The sequence below is a fragment of the Callospermophilus lateralis genome, chromosome 2 (assembly GCF_048772815.1).
Source record: "Callospermophilus lateralis isolate mCalLat2 chromosome 2, mCalLat2.hap1, whole genome shotgun sequence".
Classification (NCBI taxonomy): Eukaryota; Metazoa; Chordata; class Mammalia; order Rodentia; family Sciuridae; genus Callospermophilus; species Callospermophilus lateralis.
The window spans coordinates 61,374,182-61,396,136 of NC_135306.1; the positions used below are offsets into that span (position 1 = coordinate 61,374,182).

The 21,955-nt window shown below is 39.9% G+C and overlaps 1 protein-coding gene across 1 annotated transcript in view; it reads left to right on the top strand.

Moving 5' to 3' along the window:
- Gldc (glycine decarboxylase) overlaps positions 1 to 21,955 on the top strand; it is an 87,383-nt gene that overhangs the window by 47,875 nt on the left and 17,553 nt on the right. The window contains exons 15-18 of the mRNA XM_076843429.2: positions 49 to 191; positions 13,420 to 13,495; positions 18,608 to 18,733; positions 20,405 to 20,554. Coding sequence (XP_076699544.2) covers positions 49 to 191; positions 13,420 to 13,495; positions 18,608 to 18,733; positions 20,405 to 20,554 — 495 coding nt within the window. The remainder of the gene's footprint in view (positions 1 to 48; positions 192 to 13,419; positions 13,496 to 18,607; positions 18,734 to 20,404; positions 20,555 to 21,955) is intronic.

A 21,955-nucleotide genomic window follows, 5' to 3' on the forward strand; every position in this document is an offset into this window, starting at 1 on the left:
ATTACAATATTGACATATGTATTTTTGTCCTCTTCTCTTGCTGTTTAGCCCATCACATGGAAAGAATTTGCAAACATCCACCCCTTTGTGCCTCTGGACCAAGCTCAAGGATACCAGCAGCTATTCCGAGAGCTTGAGAAAGATTTGTGTGAACTCACAGGTTATGATCAAGTCTCTTTCCAGCCTAACAGGTAAGGGGATTTTCCCCCCTCCCATTTGTTATCCATTGTTGTTAATACCCACCCAAAACTTCAGACTTAAAATACCATTTTATTTGTGTTATCCTGTGAGTTGACTGGACATCTCCTATGAGTTGACTGGGGTGATATGGCCAGAAGGTACAAGCTGGCCTCATTCAAAAAGTTGGTGATGGTTTGTTGGCTGGGAGTACCATTGAGGATACTGGTTAGAACCTTAGTTCTTCCTCTTCCTGTTGTTCCTTGAGCATTCTTAACACATGATGTCCAGATTTATAATGGAGTTTTCCAGTGTGAAGCATGCAGAAGCTGCAGACCTCTTATGTTTTCACCCCTGAAGTTATACAACATCGCTTTCAGAGCATTCTATCTGTTAGAACAATCATGGTACCAGCCCAGGTTGAATGTGGGAGGGGACAGCATGTAGGTCTGAATGGAGACATGGTTCATTATGGCCCATCTTTGGAAACTGGCTACAATACCTGTCAATAATATAGCATAAGAATAAATAGCCTGCACAAATGGTAACTCCTAACAAGCAGCAGGTCTTGATCTGGTGGGACCAGGTGAACTTGGGGCCTGCTTTGGTTCTCACCAGCTTTGAAAGTTCCCTTCCCCTCTTCACTTCATAAAGAGGAAGGATACCATAAAATCAAGTTTTTGTGTACCTTCATTGAAATTTCATCATTCAACTTTTAAAACATATGTACTTTTTAAAATGTTGAAAATGAACAGACTTCGCCCTCTAGTGATGGGAATATGATCCATCTTCAGTATCATAACTTTTACATTAAGTTGAGTTCCAAGCCAGGATCCAGAAATCTGACCTACACACACACACACACACACACACACACACACACATACACACACATAAATCTAAGGGACCTATATAGCCTTCATATGTATTGTATATGTATACATACACACACACACACATACACACACACACACACATACACACACATAAATCTAAGGGACCTATATAGCCTTCATATGTATTGTATATGTATACATACACACACACACACACACACACACACATATATATATAACACACCAAATTTTACCATTTCAACCATTTTTAAGTTTAAAGTCTTTAACTACCTTTAGCACAATCCATCTCCAGAAATTTTTTATTCTATTAGACAGTAACTCTCTTCACACTTTTCCCAGCCCCTGGAACCACCATTCTATTTTCTCCATGAATTTGGCTACTCTAAGCATCTTATATAAGTGGAATTGTATAATTTTTGTCCATCTGTGCCTGGATTATTACACTGAGCATGTTTTCCAGTTTCATCAGTGTTGTAGCATGTGTTAGAATTTCCTTCCTTTTTTGAGGCTGAGTATTGTCTTGTATGTACATGCTACATTTTATTTATCCACTTAGCTATCAGTGGACATTTGAGTTGTTTTAAGCTTTTGGCTTTTGTGAATAATATTGCTGTGAACATCAGTGTACAAATATTACTGAGTCCCTGTTTTCAGTTATTTTGGATATACATCTAAAAGTGAATTATTGTTTAATCTTTCAAGAAAATGCTGTAATGTTTTCCATAGTGGCTATACCATTTTACATATCCATAAGCAAGGCTCAAGTTCCAATTTCTCCAAATCTTTACAACTCTTGTTATTTTCTTTTTATTTCTTAAATAATCTTCATCCTGATAGGTATAGAGTGGTAGTTCTTTGTGATTTAGATTTGCTTTTCCTTATGACTGGTAACATTGATCATCTTTTCTTATGCTCATTGACATTTTCATATCTTTGGAAAATATGTCTACTCAAGTCTTTTGACAATGTTTTAATTGGGTCATTTGGAATTTGTTTGGAAGCTTGTAGTTGAGTTGTAGGTGTTCTTCATATATTCTGAATATTAGTCTCTTATCAATTAGTGAATGTTTTGTCCCATGCCATGAATTGTCTATTTTATTGATAGTATCCTTTTATGCACAAAAGCAACTCTAAACTTTTTTGTTCATGTGTAAAGAACTTATACCTTGTCTAATACTCTATAGCTAGGGCCCTCTTCTGGTAAATATCATTCTTTTGTCAACAGGGATAGTCTCTCATCAATTTCTATTATTGTGACTTACTGTGGTGTAGTTTAAACTGATCTGTGCTGTTTGCCCTGACATGGTCCTTGGGTATCTAGAGAAAAGGGGTCCATGCTGGAAATTTATGTTGTTGGCCTAGATACTAGCTGGCCCTAAATGCTGGCAGCTCTATCAAAAGTGCCATTTTTTTCCTCAATATGCTTGTATCTTCATTTGGGTTTCCTAAAAGCAGAAACTGAAACTTAAATACAATAAGTTAATTTGCAGGCTCTTCATAGAAAGTACAATGAGAAGGTATGGAGGTAAGCTGCAGAAATGAGAAAAGCTAGAGAAGATGAGCAGGTTGTCACTGGTATTCTGGCACTTAGTCCCACTGGGGGACATCATGGTAGACTGGTGGAACATGCCTCAGATTTGTTCCAGTGAGAAGTAGGGAAGCTAGAGTATTTACCAACTTTTGGTTGAAAACCTCTCTTGGGTGCCTTACCTCCTGGGCACTTCTATACTTGTGGCTTGTCCCTCCTCTAATCAAGCACATGCCAGTAGAGGACATCCACAAGGTAGAAACACAGGTGTTTGAGTTAGATGCTTTCATTTTGAATCATAACTGTCTACAGAGGTTGCAAATGAGCTTCAGGATGAGACAAAGGACTATGGGTAGGACAATAACCACTCCATTACAGCTGGTTTCTAGTAGGTATGGCCTTTGCAAATGGTTACTAAGGACCATGAGTAGGTTAAGGAAGGAAAAGAGATGGTAATGCACTTTAGAGGAAGATGGCAGCCCAAATGGGCCCTGAACGGAGAAGTGGACTGACAGGCTCTGCTACAATTAGGAAGCAGAGCACTTGGTGATATGAGGCAGGGAGCCCTGGGGGTTATGATAGTGGCTTTTTGGAGCCTAAAGTGATTTTGGCTCATGGGGATCTACAAACCCTGGAAAGGAGAGAGGTTGTCTGAAGGAGTCTTCTGGATAGACCAGAAGGTTTTTGTGGTTTCCTGAGGAGTTTCAGAGGAAAGTAAGATTTAGACCATATCCTCCCTAATTTTGAGGCCAAGAACATTCTATCCTTTGTAGGTGGGGAGATTTTTCCTCTTGAGAGATCTGATGTTCTCAATAGAGGACTGACAGTTTTGAAGGCTGGTTCTGCTGCTGAATGTGTTGGAACAGTTTGTAATGAACCCCCAGGGTGAATGGAGTCATATCTGCAAACGAGATAGCCATGTGTCTCATTGGACCCAATAGCAGAGAGAGGTACAGCCCTCAGAACAGGTGGCCCTGTATAACTAGCACTGCAGGCAGTGGAGTGAGGCAGAGTTACCCAATAGTGGCTTCACACTATAATCCCAGTATCTATAATCCCAGACACTCAACGTTAACTAAAAAAAGACATTCTGGTTTTTTTGTTTAGTTTTTGGTTTTGGCTGGGGGAGAGTAGTAGAGATTGAATGCAGGGGTGCTTAACAACTGGGCTACATCCCCAGCCCCCCCCCTTTTTTTTTTAAGTTTTTAATTTTAAGACAGTGTCTTGCTAAATTGCTTAAGGCCTCTCTATGTTGCTGAGGCTGGCTTTGAACTTGTGATTTTCCTGCCTCAGTCTCCAAGCTGCTGGAACTATAAGGCATGTACCATGGTGCCTGGCTTGGAAAAAAGACATTCTGGAACTAAAATTATGGGCTGTAATTCTAAAAAGTCAGGGTGGGGTACTGTTGAAAACCAACTTGTGACTTGAAAAGTTTCTTAGAAAAAATATTCCAAAACAAAAAGCAAAAATATAGAGACTGAAGTTATGAAGTAAAAGTTAAAAACTAAGAAGACAAATTCAAAGTGCAGCATTTTAGAAGGAGAAAATGGAAGTCAATTCATATTCATCTTAAGAATTGATGAAAAATGACTGTATAATTAAAGTGATTGTAGGAAAATGGAATTATTGAAGATAAAATGCAAATGAATGAACTAAAACATATAGTAAAAAGAATAATTAAAAATCTGATTATTTGAAATGTCCAATAAAATCAGTAAACAATTGAACACAGAGATACATGTACATTCCTGCCATGCATTGAGCCCGGGGAGTTCCAGCCTCCCAACTGTGAGCTAAATAAATTTTGCTTTATGAAGTGAAAGAGAAAAAAAAATCAGTAAACTTTTTATACTATTGAAATATATGTGTGTATGTTCACACACACACACACACACACACACACAGAATGAGAAAGGAAACAGTCATAGATATATGTATATGTAAGATTAAAATAATTGTAAAAGAATAGCAAGATTAACATATACTACCATATGTCAACAAATATGAAAAGTTAACAGATCTGAGGATATAGCTCAGCGGTAAGGTGCCTGCGTTGCTTGCTTGAGGCTATGTGTTCAATCCCGTTTACCACACACACATAGACAAACTCATACAAACTTAACAGAAACAAAATGATTTCTTATTGAAAGGTTAGGGGAATAAAGGTGTGTTAAAAGCAGATTAAGAAGTGATTTCCTGGGGCTGGGGATGTGGCTCAAGTGGTAGCACGCTCGCCTGGCATGCGTGCGGCTCAGGTTCGATCCTCAGCACCACATACAAACAAAGATGTTGTGTCTGCCGAAAACTAAAAATATTAAATATTAAAATTTTAAAAAATTAAATATTAAAATTAAAAAATTTTAAAGATTAAATATTAAAATTTTTTAAAAAGTGATTTACCTCAATGGGAAGTTTTTTTTAAAAAAATCAGAGCTGTTAAAAAGAGCATACTGCTGCTCTTTTGATCAAGAAATCCAGATAACACAAGGGTGAAAAAAGTGATTTCTCTGATCACAAAGGAATGAAATTAGAAATTAATAACAGAAAAAGGGAAATTTATAAATATATGGAAACTGAATAGTATATTCATACATAACCAATGGACCAAAAAGAAATCCCAAGGAAATTAGAAAATATTTTGAAATGAATCAAAATGAAGACATAGGGCCAGACATATATACAACTCGATAGTAGAGCACTTGCCTAGTATGGGTTTAGTGCCCAGCACCATAAAAAGTTAAAGAAAATTGAAGATACAACTTACCAAAGCTTGTGGGATGCAACTAAGGCAGCATTTAAAAGGAAAATTGATAGCTACAAATGCCTACATTTAAAAAAAAAGAAAACCACAAGCCGATGAACTAAAACAGTGGAAAAAGAAGAGGCAAATTAAACTCAAAACAAGTAGAAAGAAGGAAAGAATAAGGATAAGAGCAGAAATTAATGCTATGGAGAATGGGGCAGGAAAGGAGAAAATTCACAGAAAATAAAGTTAAGTAAATTAAAATTAGCACACAGATCATGAACAAACCTGGAAGCTGGGCCTCAACAGAATGGATCTGTGGCACCCTGATCTTGGGCTCCTCAGTCTCCAGAACTGTGGGAAATACATTGGTTGTTATAGCCACCTCATCTATGGTTTTTTATTATAACAGCCTGAATGGACTTAGGACAGTAACCATAAACTTCAGCGTGAACACTTTGCCTGATGTAGCCAAGTCTTAACTGGTCTTGTTTCCTGCCTTGGGACATTTAGAGCCTAAGGGTGTATAAAGGCCTGAAACAAAAATGTCAAAAAACGTATACTTATTTTCTCATTTATTTGTCAAACCACAAAGGGAATATTTCTAGCTTGGTGGAGAAAAGAGCCAAATAATATTTAATGACCTCTCCATTCCCCACTGAGCCTGGTGTGGCTTGCACAGGCTTATTCCCCATAACACTTTGTCACTCTTACAGTCATTCAGCAGCACCCCAATACACTCTAGGATTTGCTGGTTTAGAGTTCTGAGATAATGTTTAATGCAGACAGAAACAGTAATTAACAGTTTCCATGGACAATCACAGTGGAAGACAAGCCAGAAGTGTTGTTTGCTCATGGGACTTCTAGGATTGAGGAAGTTGTTTTTCACACTCTGTGGTGTGGACAGGGACTCAGTGGATCTTAGCATTTATTGTGCATGAGAATCACTTGGAGGGCTTGTGAAATTGCTAAGCCCCAGCACTTCTGACTCAGTCAATCTGGGTTAGGGACTCGGAATTTGCATTTCTAGCAACATGCTGCTGGTGCTGCTGGTGCTGCTGGTTTGAGCACTACCCTGTGAAAACCACTAGGAGTGCAGAGGAACTCAGACCTGGCTGCAAGTTAGAATTACCTGGGGAACCTTTAAGAATATTAATGTCCGACACCCTGCAAATCAATGATCATTTGTTTGAAGAAAAGGTTGACTTGGAAAAACCAAAAAGGGAAGTTTAGCAGATGACTAATAGCTCTTCACCTTGGATTTCTAAACTGGCCTTTAAAGCCCAAGTATCCTGTATATATCACAGATAGTTTACAGCAGGCAGGATTGGCAGCTGCTGTTTGCCACCTCCCTCCCTGCCTTTCCTAAGCTCATGGTTGATGTCATTCTTTTCTTTTCTTTTTTTTTTTTAATGTCTTGTATTTTATTTCTTTTTCTTTTTTTTTATTGGTTGTTCAAAACATTACAAAGCTCTTGACATATCATATTTCATACATTAGATTCAAGTGGGTTATGAACTCCCATTTTTACCCCAAATACAGATTGCAGAATCACATCGGTTACACATCCACATTTTTACATAATGCCCTATTAGTAACTGTTGTATTCTGCTGCCTTTCCTATCCTCTACTATCCCCCTCCCCTCCCCTCCCATCTTCTCTCTCTACCCCATCTACTGTAATTCATTTCTCTCCTTGCTTTTTTTCCCCATTCCCCTCACATTCCCCTGTCATTCTTCATGTCTAATTTTTCCTACCAAGTCTAATGCAGCTTCAGAAACTGAATCCATTGGCTACATGTGAGACCTATAAGCCCCCCATGAATGGAGACTGATTTTACAAAGAAGCATTCAAAATGCCAGCAAGAAGAGAAAGCAGAATGAGGGATGAAGAAAGCCATTTTGAGGAGAGGTTTAAAGCAGGGATAAGGTTTTCCTCTTTCTAGTGTCCTTAACTCAAAAGCATATTTTATTTTTTTTTCAGTTTATAAGGTAGTGGGGCAGTTGTTCTCATGCTTGGCTGCACCCTCAGGATTTCTGATTCACTCTGGAGTGAATTCAGTTCTGGAGTGGGGCCCATGGATTTGCATTTCTGACAAGTTTCAAGGTGATGATGCTGATATTATTGTCTGAGGACTAGACAGATGAGTCTGAGAACCACTGCTCTAAGGTATTCTCCTGATAGTAACTGGGTCCATCCAGGTGTCTTGACCAGATAGCAAAATTTTATACAGAATTGAATTTATGTCTGATTAGCTACAGGTTAGTAAGAACATTCCAGAATGACATGTTGAAAGTTTTTATTTTAAGCTTGTAGAAATAGAGATCCATGTAGTGTTTAGGATATAAGCCCCAAATAGATTGGTTAAAATTGTCATTTCCAAGATATTTGTGCTGGTAAATCATTAGTTGTGTGTTTATCACACTTTTAAGATAGGAATCAGTGCCAATTTTTACCTTATTGTCTTGAGAGTGGTCTTCTGAGATTGCCAGGAATTGAGAGTCATTTCAACATTGGCATTTTGATTATTTTGTTGCAATGTTATTACCATAATGTCAATTTTTTAGCTTATGTTTCACTTTTATCATTTTTGTTTCTGACCACCTGATGGTGGTATTTTTAAAGTAAAGGGAAGTCTGGATGAGGGAAATTTGGCATCAGAGATCTCCATCTCCGAATTATTATCTATCACAATAACTTGTTTCCTTCTAAGGAGTGGGACTGGGCAGAATGGGTACGTGTAGCTTTGTATCCTTCCGCATAGATGGATTTTAAAAAATCACGTAAATGTATTGCTTTTTTTTTTTTGTACTGGGGATTGAACCCAGGAGCACTTTACCACTGAGCTACATCCTCAGCCCTTTTTACTTTTTATTTCTAGACCTTGGGCCTCAAAATAGACCTTAGGGCCTTGCTTAGTTGCTGAGACTGGCTTTGAACTTGCAGTTTTGCAAAATGGGTTCTGTGTTTTTGTTTGCTTGTTTGTGTATATGATTAAAGCGTGTAGAAATAGTTCCCTTAAATACAATAATCAATTTCCAGATATTCCAAAACAGCCATCATCTGAGAAACTTATTATGGTGTCTATAAAGTTAGCCATCATGTTTTGTTTCTTTTTTTGGTTCTGAAATTAAACCCAGGGCCTTGCACATGTTAGGTAATCTACCACTGAGCTATCTCCCTATCCCTTTTTATTTGAGACAGGTCTCATTAAGTTACCTGGCTGGTCTCCCACTTGTGATTCTATGCCTTGGCCTCCCCAGTACTGAGATTACAGGTGATCAACATTGCACGTGGTTAGCCACCATGTTCTTTAGGCATAATAAAGTGTTTTCTTCATGACTGGTCAGGGATGACTTCTGTAATCAGCCATAAATGTACACAGAAACTGTACCACAAAAGGCCTACTTTATGAGAAACAATTTTAATTAATTAATTATTTAGTTTGATGCTAGGGATTGAACCCAGAGGTACTCTACCACTGAGCTACATTCCCAGCCCTTTTTATTTTGAAACAGGGTCTTGCTAAGTTGCTGAGGCTGGTCTTGAACTTGTAGTTCGCTTGTTTCAGACTCCAGGTCTCTGGGATTATAGGTACACACCACCGCACTGGCTGAGATGCAATTAATTTTATAATCATAATACATCTTTATTTTTACATTGGAAAAGTTCTGTGCTTTCCATCTATATTAGTCTGTTTTTTTAAAGAATTTTAATATTTATTTTTTAGTTTTTGGTGGACACAACATCTTTCTTTGTATGTGGTGCTGAGGATCGAACCTGGGCCGCACGCATGCCAGGCGAGCATGCTACCACTTGAGCCACATCCCAGCCCCTGTATTAGTCTTGACTATTCAGAACAAATCATCTATAAAAGCCGATCATGTTCTTTCTTTTTTAATATTTATTTATTTATTTATTTATTTATTTATTTATTTTTATGTAGCGCTAAGGATTGAACCCAGTGCCTCACACATGCTAGGCAAATGCTCTGCCACTGAGGTACAGCCCCAGCCCCCATGTTCTTTCTTCATGGTAGTTAGACATATCATCTATAATCATATTTCCAAAATGTAGCCATGTGTCCTTTGAGTTTGCTCTTATGTTATATTGCATTGAACATTAACTGAAGATTTAAACCTTCTAGATAAAACTAAACTGAATATGCAACAGCCATTTTAAATCTCAAACTTTTTATCTATGTTTCCTGGCAAAGGTAAAAGAAAATTAATTTTTTTTTAAATTAAAGTTTATAGTGCCCTTAAAATTTCTCTTCTAACCCTGGGAAAAGAACTTTTAAGTCTTAACTATCACATTCTCTGCCAGGCCATCTGTGATTGATTGGTTGACTGGTATTGAGGATTAAACCCAGGGGTGTTTAACCACTGAGCCACATCCCCATCCCTTCTCATTGTTTATTATGAGACAGGGCCTTGCTAAGTTTCTGAGGCTGGCTTTGAACCTGTGATCCTCTTGCCTCAGTCTCCTGAGCTGCTGGGATTACAGCTGTGTGCCACCTCTCGTGGCTTTTAAAAATTTTTAATGTTAAAGCTTGCTAAATTTTTTGCTGCATTCACATTGACCAGCTTTCCTGAACATCTTCACCTGTGATGATAGGGCCTAGATTTAGTCATCACAAAACAGATGAAGCACATCAACTCCAATTTATTTTCACCTGTGAGTTCTTGTACTTAATAGTTGTTCAAGTTTCTTCTAGAAAGTTCTCTTGGATTCTTTGTAGAATGAGTATGTGCTTTGGAAGAAGTTATCTCCTAATTTTCTCTAATTCTGTGTTAAAGAGTAAAATACATATAACTTCTTCATCAGCCTAAATGACTGTTATCCACTGGTGGGAATTATTTACAAAGACAATATCAGCGTGTGCTCTGTGGCATTTCTGTGGGTTTGAGACTCCCCATCCATTGGCATCATCCTCCCTGCAGCCAGCCCTGAAGCTCCTGACCGCTAGCCATTTCATTAATAGATGTCAGAAAACCAGGTTTTCTGATCTAGAGTATGCAGATTATACATTTCCACCAACAGGTGGCACTGGTAATTCCCCAGTGGTAAGCTGTGTATGGTATTTGAACATGTTTGTATTTTTTGAGTTGAAATGTATTTGATTTTAAGGGCATCTAAGGCAAAAATCATCCAGCATTTCCAGGCAAGTCTTTACCATATTGCCTTTCTTTCCTCTCAAATTACTGACTTATAGCTCAGTCTCTTCTTTTACTCCTAGTCTACACCTTGATTGGTTTTGCAAAAGATGAACACAAGTGATGAGAAAAACATAGGCGTAAATAGAAAATACATTTGTCAAAGTCTCTTTAGGGGAAAAGGATGACATTTGTGTTAATTTCCTGAATGAAGGGTAGAAATCAATTATGAAAAGTTTTTCTAAACATTTATTGTAGAGCTACAATTCTATATATGCAGAATACAATTCTGAATATTCTTGTGGGGGAAATGTACAGAACTCCAAGTCCCAGCTCCTATTTTTTTTTTTTTTTTTTTTTTTTGTACCAGGGATTGAACTCAGGGGCACTCAACTACTGAACCACATACCCAGCCCTATTTTGTATTTTATTTAGAGACAGGGTCTCACTGAGTTGCTTAGTGTCTCACCTTTGCTGAGGCTGGCTTTGAACTTGGGATCCTTCTGTCTCAGCCTTCTGAGCCACTTGGATTATAGGCGTGTGCCACCACACCTGGCCCCAGCTCCTATTTTCAAAGCTTACTCTAATTGAGATAAGATCAGTATGCAAAGTGTGAGATGTGTAATAATTTTCCATGTATGGTACATAATATGTGATGGTATTACCGGATGAGCATGTGCAGGAAAATGCTATGATAGTTTGGAAGAAGTAGAGGATCATTCATTCAATAAGATTTTTTTTGTTTTTATTTTTGTTTTAGTACCAGGGATTGAATCCAGCAGTGCTTAACCACTGAGCCATCTCCCCAGCCCTTTTTATTTTGAGACAGGTTCTTGCTAAGTTGCTGAGGTTGAATTTGAACTTGCAATCCTGCTGCCTCAGCCTCCAGAGTTTTTGGGATTATAGGCCTGTGCCACAGAAAAGACAATATTTATCAAACATCCTTTATGTCAGTGTTTTTGGGGTAGAGAATACAGTTATGAACAAGATTCTTGTCTTCAGATAAAACCTCTCTGAAGAAGTGGCACTTAAGTTAAATATTGAAAAGAAGTCAGACCTGAAAGGATCTAAAGGAAGATCTTTATCAGCAGAAGGAATATCTGGTACAAAACCCCAGTGCAGGAATTGGCTAGATATATTTCAGGGAAGGAGGGAGGCCTGGGTGGCCGAGGATGTTAGAAGGTACAAGTATAGGCAGGTTACAGGATGTCCTAGGATTTGTAGGCCCTGGCAAAGAGCTGGATTGCAAAATGCTTTGCAAAAGATTAGAACTATTTGAAGAATGGGTAAGATCCGGCTGACTAGCACTTGACATGTATTATCTACATATCACATCTACATTATGAGGTAGATTCAGTTATTATCCCCATTTTACAGATGAGGTCACAGGCAAGGGGAGACTAAGTAATTAGTGGAATGAGTGGCTTGTTGAAGTGTGGCATATCCATCTTTTCATGTCCCCAAACAAAAAGCATCAAATGGCCTAGGACTTGTTTTTCAGAAGCCAGAACAGTCTTTGCTTTTCTCCCTGGAAGACAGCTGAGAATAGTGAAGCCAATTCAGTGCAGGCAACAAGGATTGGAGTCTCAGGTTTTGTGAGACAGGCTTTGCCCTCTACCCTTGCTTTTCGCTAAACCTCTTAGTTAAGTCAAGCAGATGGAAGTCTATGAAGGAATATCTTCCTCTCAGATTACTGGCTTATAGCTCAGTCTCTTCTTTTACTCCTAGTCTACACCTTGATTGGTTTTGCAAAAGATGAATATAAGTGATGAGAAAAACATAGGCGTAAATAGAAAATACATCTGTCAAAGTCTCTGACTGTAGGGGAAAAGGATGACATTTGTGTTAATTGCCTGAATAAAGGGTGGAATTCAATTATGAAAAGTTTTTCTAAACATTTATTGCAGAGCTACTACATGCAGAGTACAATTCTGTGAAGGAAAATTGCTCTCATGATTCTCAGTCCTCAGGGAGCTAACATAAGAAGCAGCTCTGATTGCAAAGGAAACACATGGCTCCTTGAGACAGGCCATCTCCATATGGAAGTTTCCATTTGTCACCATTGGCTCTTTGGGCGGATAACACTTTGACATTAGTTTCTTCATGTGTAAAATAGTGCACAATGGAGGACATGTGCATTTTGAATGGAGCTAAATAAGCTATTACTCATTTCCCTTTCCTTCCTACGTGGTGTACTGAGAACATTAAATAACAGTCTATAGTTGACTCAGCATTGCTCATTGGAATGTTAGTCACTAAGTATGTTCTGAAAGAGATGCCTGCAAGGATGTGGAGAGTGTGGCCAGCCTCCAGCAGCCATCTGTGAGCAGGTCTTGGGAAAGCCGAATCTAAGACTTACAGGAATGGTGCCACATTAAAAGTGCAAAGTTCCTTTGGGTACAACCTGGCCCCTGAATCAGAATTTGATAATGTTAAGAAATTAGTTCAGTATTTTAGGTGTAATAATATTGTTATATTTTTTAAAATATTTCCCTTGGTAGATACATATTAAAGTTTGAGTTGATCTGAGGTTTGCTTCAATCTAGCTGAGCATGAAGGGGGTTATGTGAAGGTTCTTGGGAACAAGATTGACCATAAACTTATACCTGTTAAAGCTGAGTGATAGCTACATGGTTGTTGCTTATTTTTTCAGTTTATTTCCATATAATTTTGAAATTTTTGGCAATAAAAAATTCTTTTTCAGTGTATGGTCCTGAGCTGAAAGGTCCGTCTTTGGTTAGGAGTGGGTGAGCTTTAGTGCATAGACCAAACGCTGTTGCATTGGTTGTTCAAGACCTTTTGGCTCACGCGAGCTAATAGGTGAACTTTCCTCTGTGTCTGGGAAAGTGACAAAGCTTCAAATACTGGGGAACATGTGGCTGGCACCCAATAAATACTGAATAAGTCAATAAAAGCCCAAAGACCAAAGCCCTGATCCTTCTCTTCTTGTCTTTGCAGCGGAGCCCAGGGGGAATATGCTGGACTGGCCACAATCCGAGCATACTTAGACCGGAAAGGAGAGAGGCACAGAACGGTGAGGGTGGACAGGTGGTGCTTGCTCACCGTTGGGTGGCAGTGGACCCAGCTGTTAGGGTCCCTGTTGTTCTGTGGGTTACTCCCTCTAAGCCTTCTTGGAAGCAGATGAGAAACATATAATCAAGAAACAAATTTCTGTGAACGGGCCATTCTGATCCTTGCCTCCAAGGCCATATTGAGGGAAAACATTCAGAGATGAAAGGCTTTTGCTCAAACCCAGAATGTAAAAGTCAGCCAGTTGGCTGCAGAACTGCCCTCTCTAGGGAGCAAAGGAAGGAAGGGGGCAGGAATGTTGCCATTGCAAGCCTCCTCTCCTCTGCTCCTTGGCTCTCCAGGCCCTGGGCCTGGACAAAGAGCAGAGATCATACTTTAATTTTTCTATAACCCCTACCGTGCCTAAGCACAGTTCTCATTATATGTATGCTCAAAAAAATATTTATTGAATAAATAAATTCCCCACTAGATGACTCAGCTCTAAGTAACAACAACAACAACAAAAAAGACATGGAGCAGAGTTCATTGTTTTGTTATTTGCTTTGGGTATGAGAGTCCAGTCTCCAGTATCCAAATTGCTCTTGGGGACCCTTGTGGGGACCAGCGGGTTCTAATAGACATCACTAATCCCCAGCAACAAAGCTTTTTGATCCATTGCAGGGCTTAAGTTGTAGCTGAAGGTGACCTGTGTTCCTGGTTCCTTGGTTTTGGTGGCCAGTGCTATGCTAGGATTTCTACTGAGTTGTGGAATTGGCTTTCTTAGAGGAAGCACTGGGTAGGGGTCAGGAGCAGGGCAAAACCCTGTCCTGTCCTGGGAGAGTTTGAGAAAGAGGTGCACAGTGGTTCTAGCTGCCCAAGTAAGTGGTGTGTGTGGGTGTGTGTGTGTGTGGGGGGTGGGCAATGGCCCAATCTTAGTCCATTCCTGGTTTTATTAAAACTGGAAGATTGTTAGGGCTAGCTGCCTGGCTTTGGCATTGAAGATTTTTGAAACCATTTTACTTCCCCTTCAAAAAGGGAAAAGAAGAAAGATTTTTTTCTCTCCTTCTCTTACTTATCCATCCTGATTTCACAGGCATATCTTCCCAGGCCGTTGTCCTGGTTGGAGGATATAAGTGATTTTTAAAAATCTTTTAAAAACAAGCCATTCATGAATTCAATAAACTGTTGAATCCTAGCCATGAGCAGGGAGTGTGTGCCAGCCAGAGAGAGACCTAGGGATAGCCTGGCAGACACAGACCCTGACCTTCCACGTTGGGTTTATTTACTGGGGTTTTCTCATGGTTTTGAATTCTTAACTTTCTAAGGAAGGGTTAGTTTAAACTTGTGAGTGCTTCAGGGGCTCAGCGCTTTTACAGAATCAGAAAGGAAACTTTGGATCTCAGGTTGTCCAGTGAGAGATGCCAGAAGCCACTTTCCTGTTTTTCCTTCATGGTTACCAAGCATTTAGGGAGCCCCTGACACTCCTGGTCATTACCCTCTTTCCTCATAAGGTGCTGGGAATCCTGGGGACCCTGTAAAGGGAGGAGTTTGTCCTATGAGATTATCCACATTACTTTTCCATCACCTACAGGCCACTGAAGTTCATGTTGGTGGTGTTTGTAGAAGGGACAGCTAGAATCGAGGTTCTTTCTGCTCTGAGGTTACCCACCCCTTAATGTGTTCCCAATTCTCCAGTCTGTCACCAGGGAAGTAGCTATGAAGGTGTAGGAGTTGGGGATCAAGCCAGAAGGGTCAAGGAGGATGAGTGATCTTCTGATTTGGCCTGGGCAGCATTCTTCTGTGGCTCTCTGATTCTTCCTGACCCCTGTCCCTCTGTCTGTGCTTTCTGGTCCTCCCATCTCTCCTATCCCTTTGTGTGTGATGTTTCTCTTGGCATCAATGTCAATACTGCTACCAATGAAGTGTTGTGAGAGGCCATTACAGTCTGAAGGATGGAGAAGAGTGAGATTCTGCACTTTGGGGATGGGAGGAGAAAGGAGAGGCAGGAAAGACCACCCGGTTATTGAGCTTGTAGAAATACAAAATTCATAAGCCTGGAAATATTGGTATCCTTTTGGATCAAAGATTTTAATTAAAGCCAACTTTTTTTTTTTTTTTTTTAAGAAAATGACTTGTTATTCAAGTAATCAGGGAAGATTTTTCCACATCAGTGATGTCTGAGGCAGCTGCTCCCACACAATAGGCTCTAATGGAATCCAGTAAAATAGATTCTTCTGTTTTGAAAAGGAGTGTGGGGAAATCATGTGCTATAGAACCGCCTGGGTTCCTGATGATTTTCTTCTTTAAAGCTGTTTTTGAAGTTATTTTCACATTTACTATTGGGTGAAATTTCAGAGGTTCCTGAAATGGAATGCCTACGTTCTTGATTTACCAGTTTAATTTGGGAGAGTACAAATTTATCTAACACTTACGTAGCAATTACCATATGCCAAGCTCTGTCCCAAACACTTTATAATTAATATCTCAGTTTGCTAAATATTAACTTGCTTGCTGATTGGAGACTGAGTTGCCTACAAGAAGGACAAATATTAAGCCCCCCAAATACATGTATATAAGAATGTTTTTTCTTTCCAATTGCCGAGGCCTTTAGTCAGCGTGTTTTATTGATGCTAAAACATCAACTTCCCCTATGCAGTAGCACGTCTCCTTAATCCTTCTCTCCTTCAACAAGTCTTTGAGGAAGATCTGTGCCAAGCTCCCTGGAAGTCAGGAAAACAGCCTCACTCAAACAGGCATAAATGTACCAAAAGCTGTATTTACTTTGGATAAATTAAAATGTCAAATCTGGGTGCTGTTACTTTCAGGTCTCTCACAACACTGATTTTTCAAGTGAGGAAAATTGACATTGTCATCAAGTTCCTTTAACCCATGTGGAAAACAATAAATGTTTAACAGCAATATATAAATAATCTATTGATAAAACCACTGAAAAAAAATTTCTTTTTTCACTATTCTTTATACCAGGATAGATATTGGTTTCCTATGGCTGCTATAACAAATTATAGTGGCTTAAGACAGCACACATTTGTTTTCTTAGTTACAGAGGCCAGACTAAATCTCAAATTGGATTCACTGGGTTTACTGTTGGTGTTGGCAAGATTGGCAGGACTGCTTCCTTCAGATGGAATGGGGGGGGGGTGGATCATGTCCTTGTCCTCCTGGTTTCTGGAGGCCACCTACACTCCTGGGCTCGGCTCCCTTTCCTGCCATCACTCCAGCTTCTTGCTTCAGTTGTCACATCTTCCTCTGTAGTCCAGTCTCCCTCTGATGTAGACACTTGTGAATACATGTAGGACCCAGTCAAAAACCCAGAATAACCTTCCCATCTCTAGATCCTGCCTAAATTTGCTCAAACCTACAGAGTCCCTTTTGTCAAAGTAGGTGATGCCCACAGGTTCCAGGGATCAGGACTTGAAGATGATTCAGCCCTTAGGGGGGTTGACATTTTTAGTTGGAATGCTTTTGTTTCATCAGATCCTTAATTGTGGCCTTTTATTTTATATTCATTGGTAATATTCTTTTCCTTCCTTTATCAGTATTCTTCCCTGAAGGGATCCTCTTTCATTCAGTAATTCCTTGTAGAATAAAAATACCTTGTGAGAGAGGACAGTGACTCTAGTTTTGGTCCAAAAAATGAAAGGAAAAAAGTCAACTACAAAAGGGAAGCATATAAATAAGAAAAAGGATTTGTGGCCAATATATCTGTGGTCATAAGCATATCCTGTGTATGACCAATAGCCACTCAAAAAGGGCACTAGCCTCTCTGTCAGCAGAAAAGTGACAAAGTAATTCCATTTTGCCTTTGGTTAAAGTTCTGTGTTTTTCTTCTGAAATAGACTACTTTGCTGTTTTTAAGGAAATAGCTGGAAGCTAAGTTTTCTCTACATAAGCCCAATTTTATAATGCCCATTTCTCTTCAAAGGGGTTGCCATCTTGATTCTGGGATTTGAAAAAAAGGAGGAGGATTATTTTTAGGGTAATCATGACCTCTCCTTGTTGCTTTCTGCTGAGGAAAACTTTGTGATTTACTTTACTGTTGTGGTACATCATTATAATGTAATAATCTACAGGAGTCTATGTGCTTGCCTATCTTTGCATGATGGGTTGGAGGAAACAAAAATAATTTGAATCTGGGAATTCTAACATTGCACCTACCATCCATAAAAATCCAAGACTGAGCTGGAGTGTCACTTAGTGGTAGAGCCCCTGCCTAGCAGGTGTGAGGCCCTGAGTTCAATCCCTAGTGCTGCAGAACAACCAACCAACCCATCAAAAGTCCAGCACATACTTAACCTGTAACTTAGTAGCTCTTGAGAGTTATTATGGCTGCTGTAACAAATTACTATAAATTTTATGGCTTAAGAGAGCACACATTTATTTTCATAATTAACAGAGGCCATAGGTCTAAAATTGGTTGCCCTGAGCTTACAAGGCATTGGCAGGACCAGTTCCTTCTTGAGGAAGTTTCCCATGATTTCTTCAACTTGAAGCTTCATCCCATTTTTCCATTTCCTATTATACTTCTGGATTCTAGACATGCTACATATGCCACTGTTGTCAGTGGGCAAGTGTTGATTGCTTTTCATGCTTACTTTAGGATTCTCATGGTAGCTAACAATTTGTTGTAGAGTAAGCATCCAAGAAATGTTGACACAACTGGTGTGTTGGTACCAGGAGGCCCTGGGTTGTGTTTTTGTCATTAGCATCTGTCCTGAATAAGCCCAGAGGAACACTGAAGCACCTATAGGCATTTGAGTCCTAGAGTTTAACTTCCAATTTCATGTTCTTATCAGGTACTTTCTATATATTTTGACTGAGACAAGGTTAGAATAAGTACAGGCTTATTTTTAGTGGCTGAAATGAGGGAAGATATTCCAAACCTCTTTAGGGAACAATATTTCAGGATTCAAATGGAAACTCTGTTTAGACATTGTTTTGTAATAACAGTTAAAAATTAAATTGTAGCAGATTTTAAGGCACTCAAGGTCAGCTTAAATAAAAGCATATGTTGCCTATTTAATTTGTGCTACAAGCATGTTGTGGGACTTTTCTGTCATTATTAATAGCCTGTTATTATTATTTTTTCCCTCTTTCCTGTTTCCTTTCCCTTCCCAAGGTTTGCCTCATTCCGAAATCAGCACATGGTACCAATCCAGCAAGTGCCCACATGGCAGGCATGAAGATTCAGCCTGTAGAAGTGGATAAATATGGCAATATCGACGCTGCTCACCTCAAGGCCATGGTACTCATCTGTCCCCCACAGATGGGATAGGTTTGGGTTTGGAAGAGGAGGTGGGGAGCAGGACCTGATGGGCTATGGAAACATTATCATCTCTTGCATCCTAATGAAGACTACAATTCCTCCTCTGAATGGGTCTGAGGGAAAATAGTGAAAGTCAGAAAAAAAAAAGTCAGAAACCTAATAATAGTCTCTATAAGAAAAAAGAAAAAGGAAAAAACAACAATCATGTTTTGAGTCCCTAATAAAGCTTAGCACCTCTATGTACCCGTCCCTTCACCAACTGGGAGAAGGTTCTTTAAACTAAAATCCCCATCTTTTAATTATGCCTGAGTAAGACACTGAATGAATTATTCATGGTAGGAAGAGTGCCCCTTGCAGGATCTGCCCACCTCTTATGACCGACATTCCCTTTACTTCGTCATCTTCCCCCATTAATAATCACACCTGGCAGTCAGAGTTCCACACAGTCTTCATGTTGGGAATTAAAACACAAATGTAGATTTTGCAAATGTTTGTGAATGTTCCAGCCACATTGTGCTGAATTCCAGGCAGCATTCCACCCTTTTTCCTCTAACACCAACCCCCACTCCCAACCTCCCAACCTCCAGGAAGAGGTTGCTTAGCAACCATATCTGCTTTCCGCTGGTGGACTGGGGGCTGCTTCTTAAAAGGGAAGGAAATCAGTGGAATAGCAATGTGATTTTGTCAGGGTTATTAGGCATCGAGACTGGGAACCTATGTAACCCCTCTTTCAGAGGGAAGCTGAAAATACACAGCACTACTCATTTCTTCCATCCACCCCTACCCTTCCATCGCCAGATGGAATTTTTTTGCAACAAATATTCTGGGCCAGTAGTGGTAATTATCAAGTCTCTTCAATATAGGATATGACTTTATTTTCCTCCCATTTTCACATGCTTCTGCTCTGACTTGCTGTTTAGAGAAAAACAGCTAAAAAGCAAAAAACTTGTCAAAACCAGTAACTAGTCTTTTATATACATTTGCCTTCTGCAGAAAGGAAATCTTATCAAATCAGTTATGCTTCTTATGGATTTTCTAATTTCAAGAGAGTATGAGGGAAAGGGAGTAGGGATGGGTGTGACAAGATGAGCAGAGAGATTAACTGTGAGAATAGACATATCGAGAACCAAAGAAGCCCAAAATAATTATTGAGATGGACCAAAGGAAAACCACCTTAGAGAGTTAGACCTAAAATACCCAAAAATCTTCTGAAAAGTCTCCCCCCACCACCAGTGTTGGGGATTGAAAAGGCCTTGGACATGCTAGGCAAGTACTCTACTACTGAGCTATACCCTTACCTTTTTTATTTTACTTTGAGACAGAGTCTTGTTAAGTTGCTGAGGCTGGCCTCAAACTTGTGAACCTGCTATCTCAGCCTCTCAAGTACTGGGATAATAAGCAGGTGCCACTGTACCCAGCCTAAAGTCTTTTAGGTCTCGAGTATACGTAGAGTCCTAGCCTGAACGAATCTTGATATTTCTTTGGAAGATTCATGAGGGGGATAGTGGCTGTTTATCTTTTATTGCCGTTATTGTACTTTGATACAGTGCCAAGAATGCAAAGACTAAGACTTCATCTTTCAGTAATCAATCCTTTAAGAAGCGAGGGTTTAACCAAGAAAGAAACCTTTTCTCCCTTTGTCTCCCACAGGTGGATAAACACAAGGAGAACCTGGCTGCCATCATGATCACGTACCCATCTACTAACGGGGTGTTTGAAGAGAACATCAGTGATGTGTGTGCTCTGATCCACCAACATGGAGGGCAGGTCTATCTCGACGGGGCCAATATGAATGCTCAGGTGGGAATTCTTAGAGGGCTCCCTTAGTTCCCCCTGAAAAAACAGATGAACAAATTAAAAAAAAAAAAAAAATCTCCCTTCTGTCTTCTGGAGACACCTCTTAAAACATGACACCAAGCTAGATGCCGTGGTTTATACCTATAATCCCAGTGACTCAGGCAGCTGATGCAGTAGGATTACAAGTTTGGGGCCAGCCCCAACAGTTTAGCAAGCTCCTGTCTCAAGAAATTAAAAGGGCTAAAAATGGAGCACAGTGGTAAAGTACCCTGGGTTCAATTCCTAGGACAGCAACAACAAACATAAAGTGACTCTAAATTCAGAACTAAGGCTGACTTTCTTTGTTGCCAGCTTCCAACGGAGTACCCTCATTTCACTGGGATTATAAATGCTAAGGGTCACTGGGGAGGAGGTGGAAGACTGAAAGGAAGCGGGGATGAGCTGAATTTCCTATCAGGAAGTACCTTCCCTCTGGGAGTGCTTCCAGCCAAGGCCTCCCAATTCCTTGGCTGAAGAAATTTAGATCTACATGGTGGCAACTGGTAGATGGTGATCTCCCCTGGCCTTGGACAAGCCACTTTAGCAGGTCACTACTTGTCAGCTATGAAACAGCAGCCTCAGGGGTCAATCCTGACTACCTGGAGGACTAAGGGTCTGTGTAATATGAACCTCCTGGGAAATGTTGTTGGGAGCCACTAAAGAGAAGATTGTCACAATCTCCTCAGAGTTTTTTCAACTTCTTGATGTTCCTCCCTCCTTCCCTCCTCATGCTTTACTTTCTCTGATACCTTTCATAAGTACAGTCCAGGAATAATCTTCTGTTTTAATAGCATGAAGCAAATTATCTTTGCCCATAATCTAACTGAGCTGTAATGCCAAAGGGGCAGAAATGCCAGTTGGATGTCAAGATCTGTATCTGGATCATCTCAGGAGAACAGCAGCTTCATTCCTGCTCCCTCAGTTTAGCTTCCTCTTTGGTGGCCCTCTAGGCCCTTACATCAATGTGGCTGAAGGGGCATTTGGTAATGCGCATAGTACCTGTATCTGAACAGAGGAAGAGGAAGAACTGCTGGGGGCGGGGGGTGGAGGGGGGAGTCGCCTATTTTAATAACAAAGAGATCATGTCTTTTTTTGGATTAATGACACTTCTTACTACTTCTTTTGGAGCAGATAATTAGAAATATACTGTGTATTCAAATCTATTTTAAAATCTCAATTGGGCTAAAGGGTCAGTTGCTGTTTCCATAGAAACTACAGCTACTCTGTAGGATGGCCGTTTCAACAGCAGAAGTGAGCCAGCATGAAGGACATTTCTGTGACACCATGGATGTGGCTTGCTCTGCCTGCCTTTCAGTGGGAGAGGCAGCACCAAAAGGTCATGGCCTTTGCTGCAGAGGGCCCTGC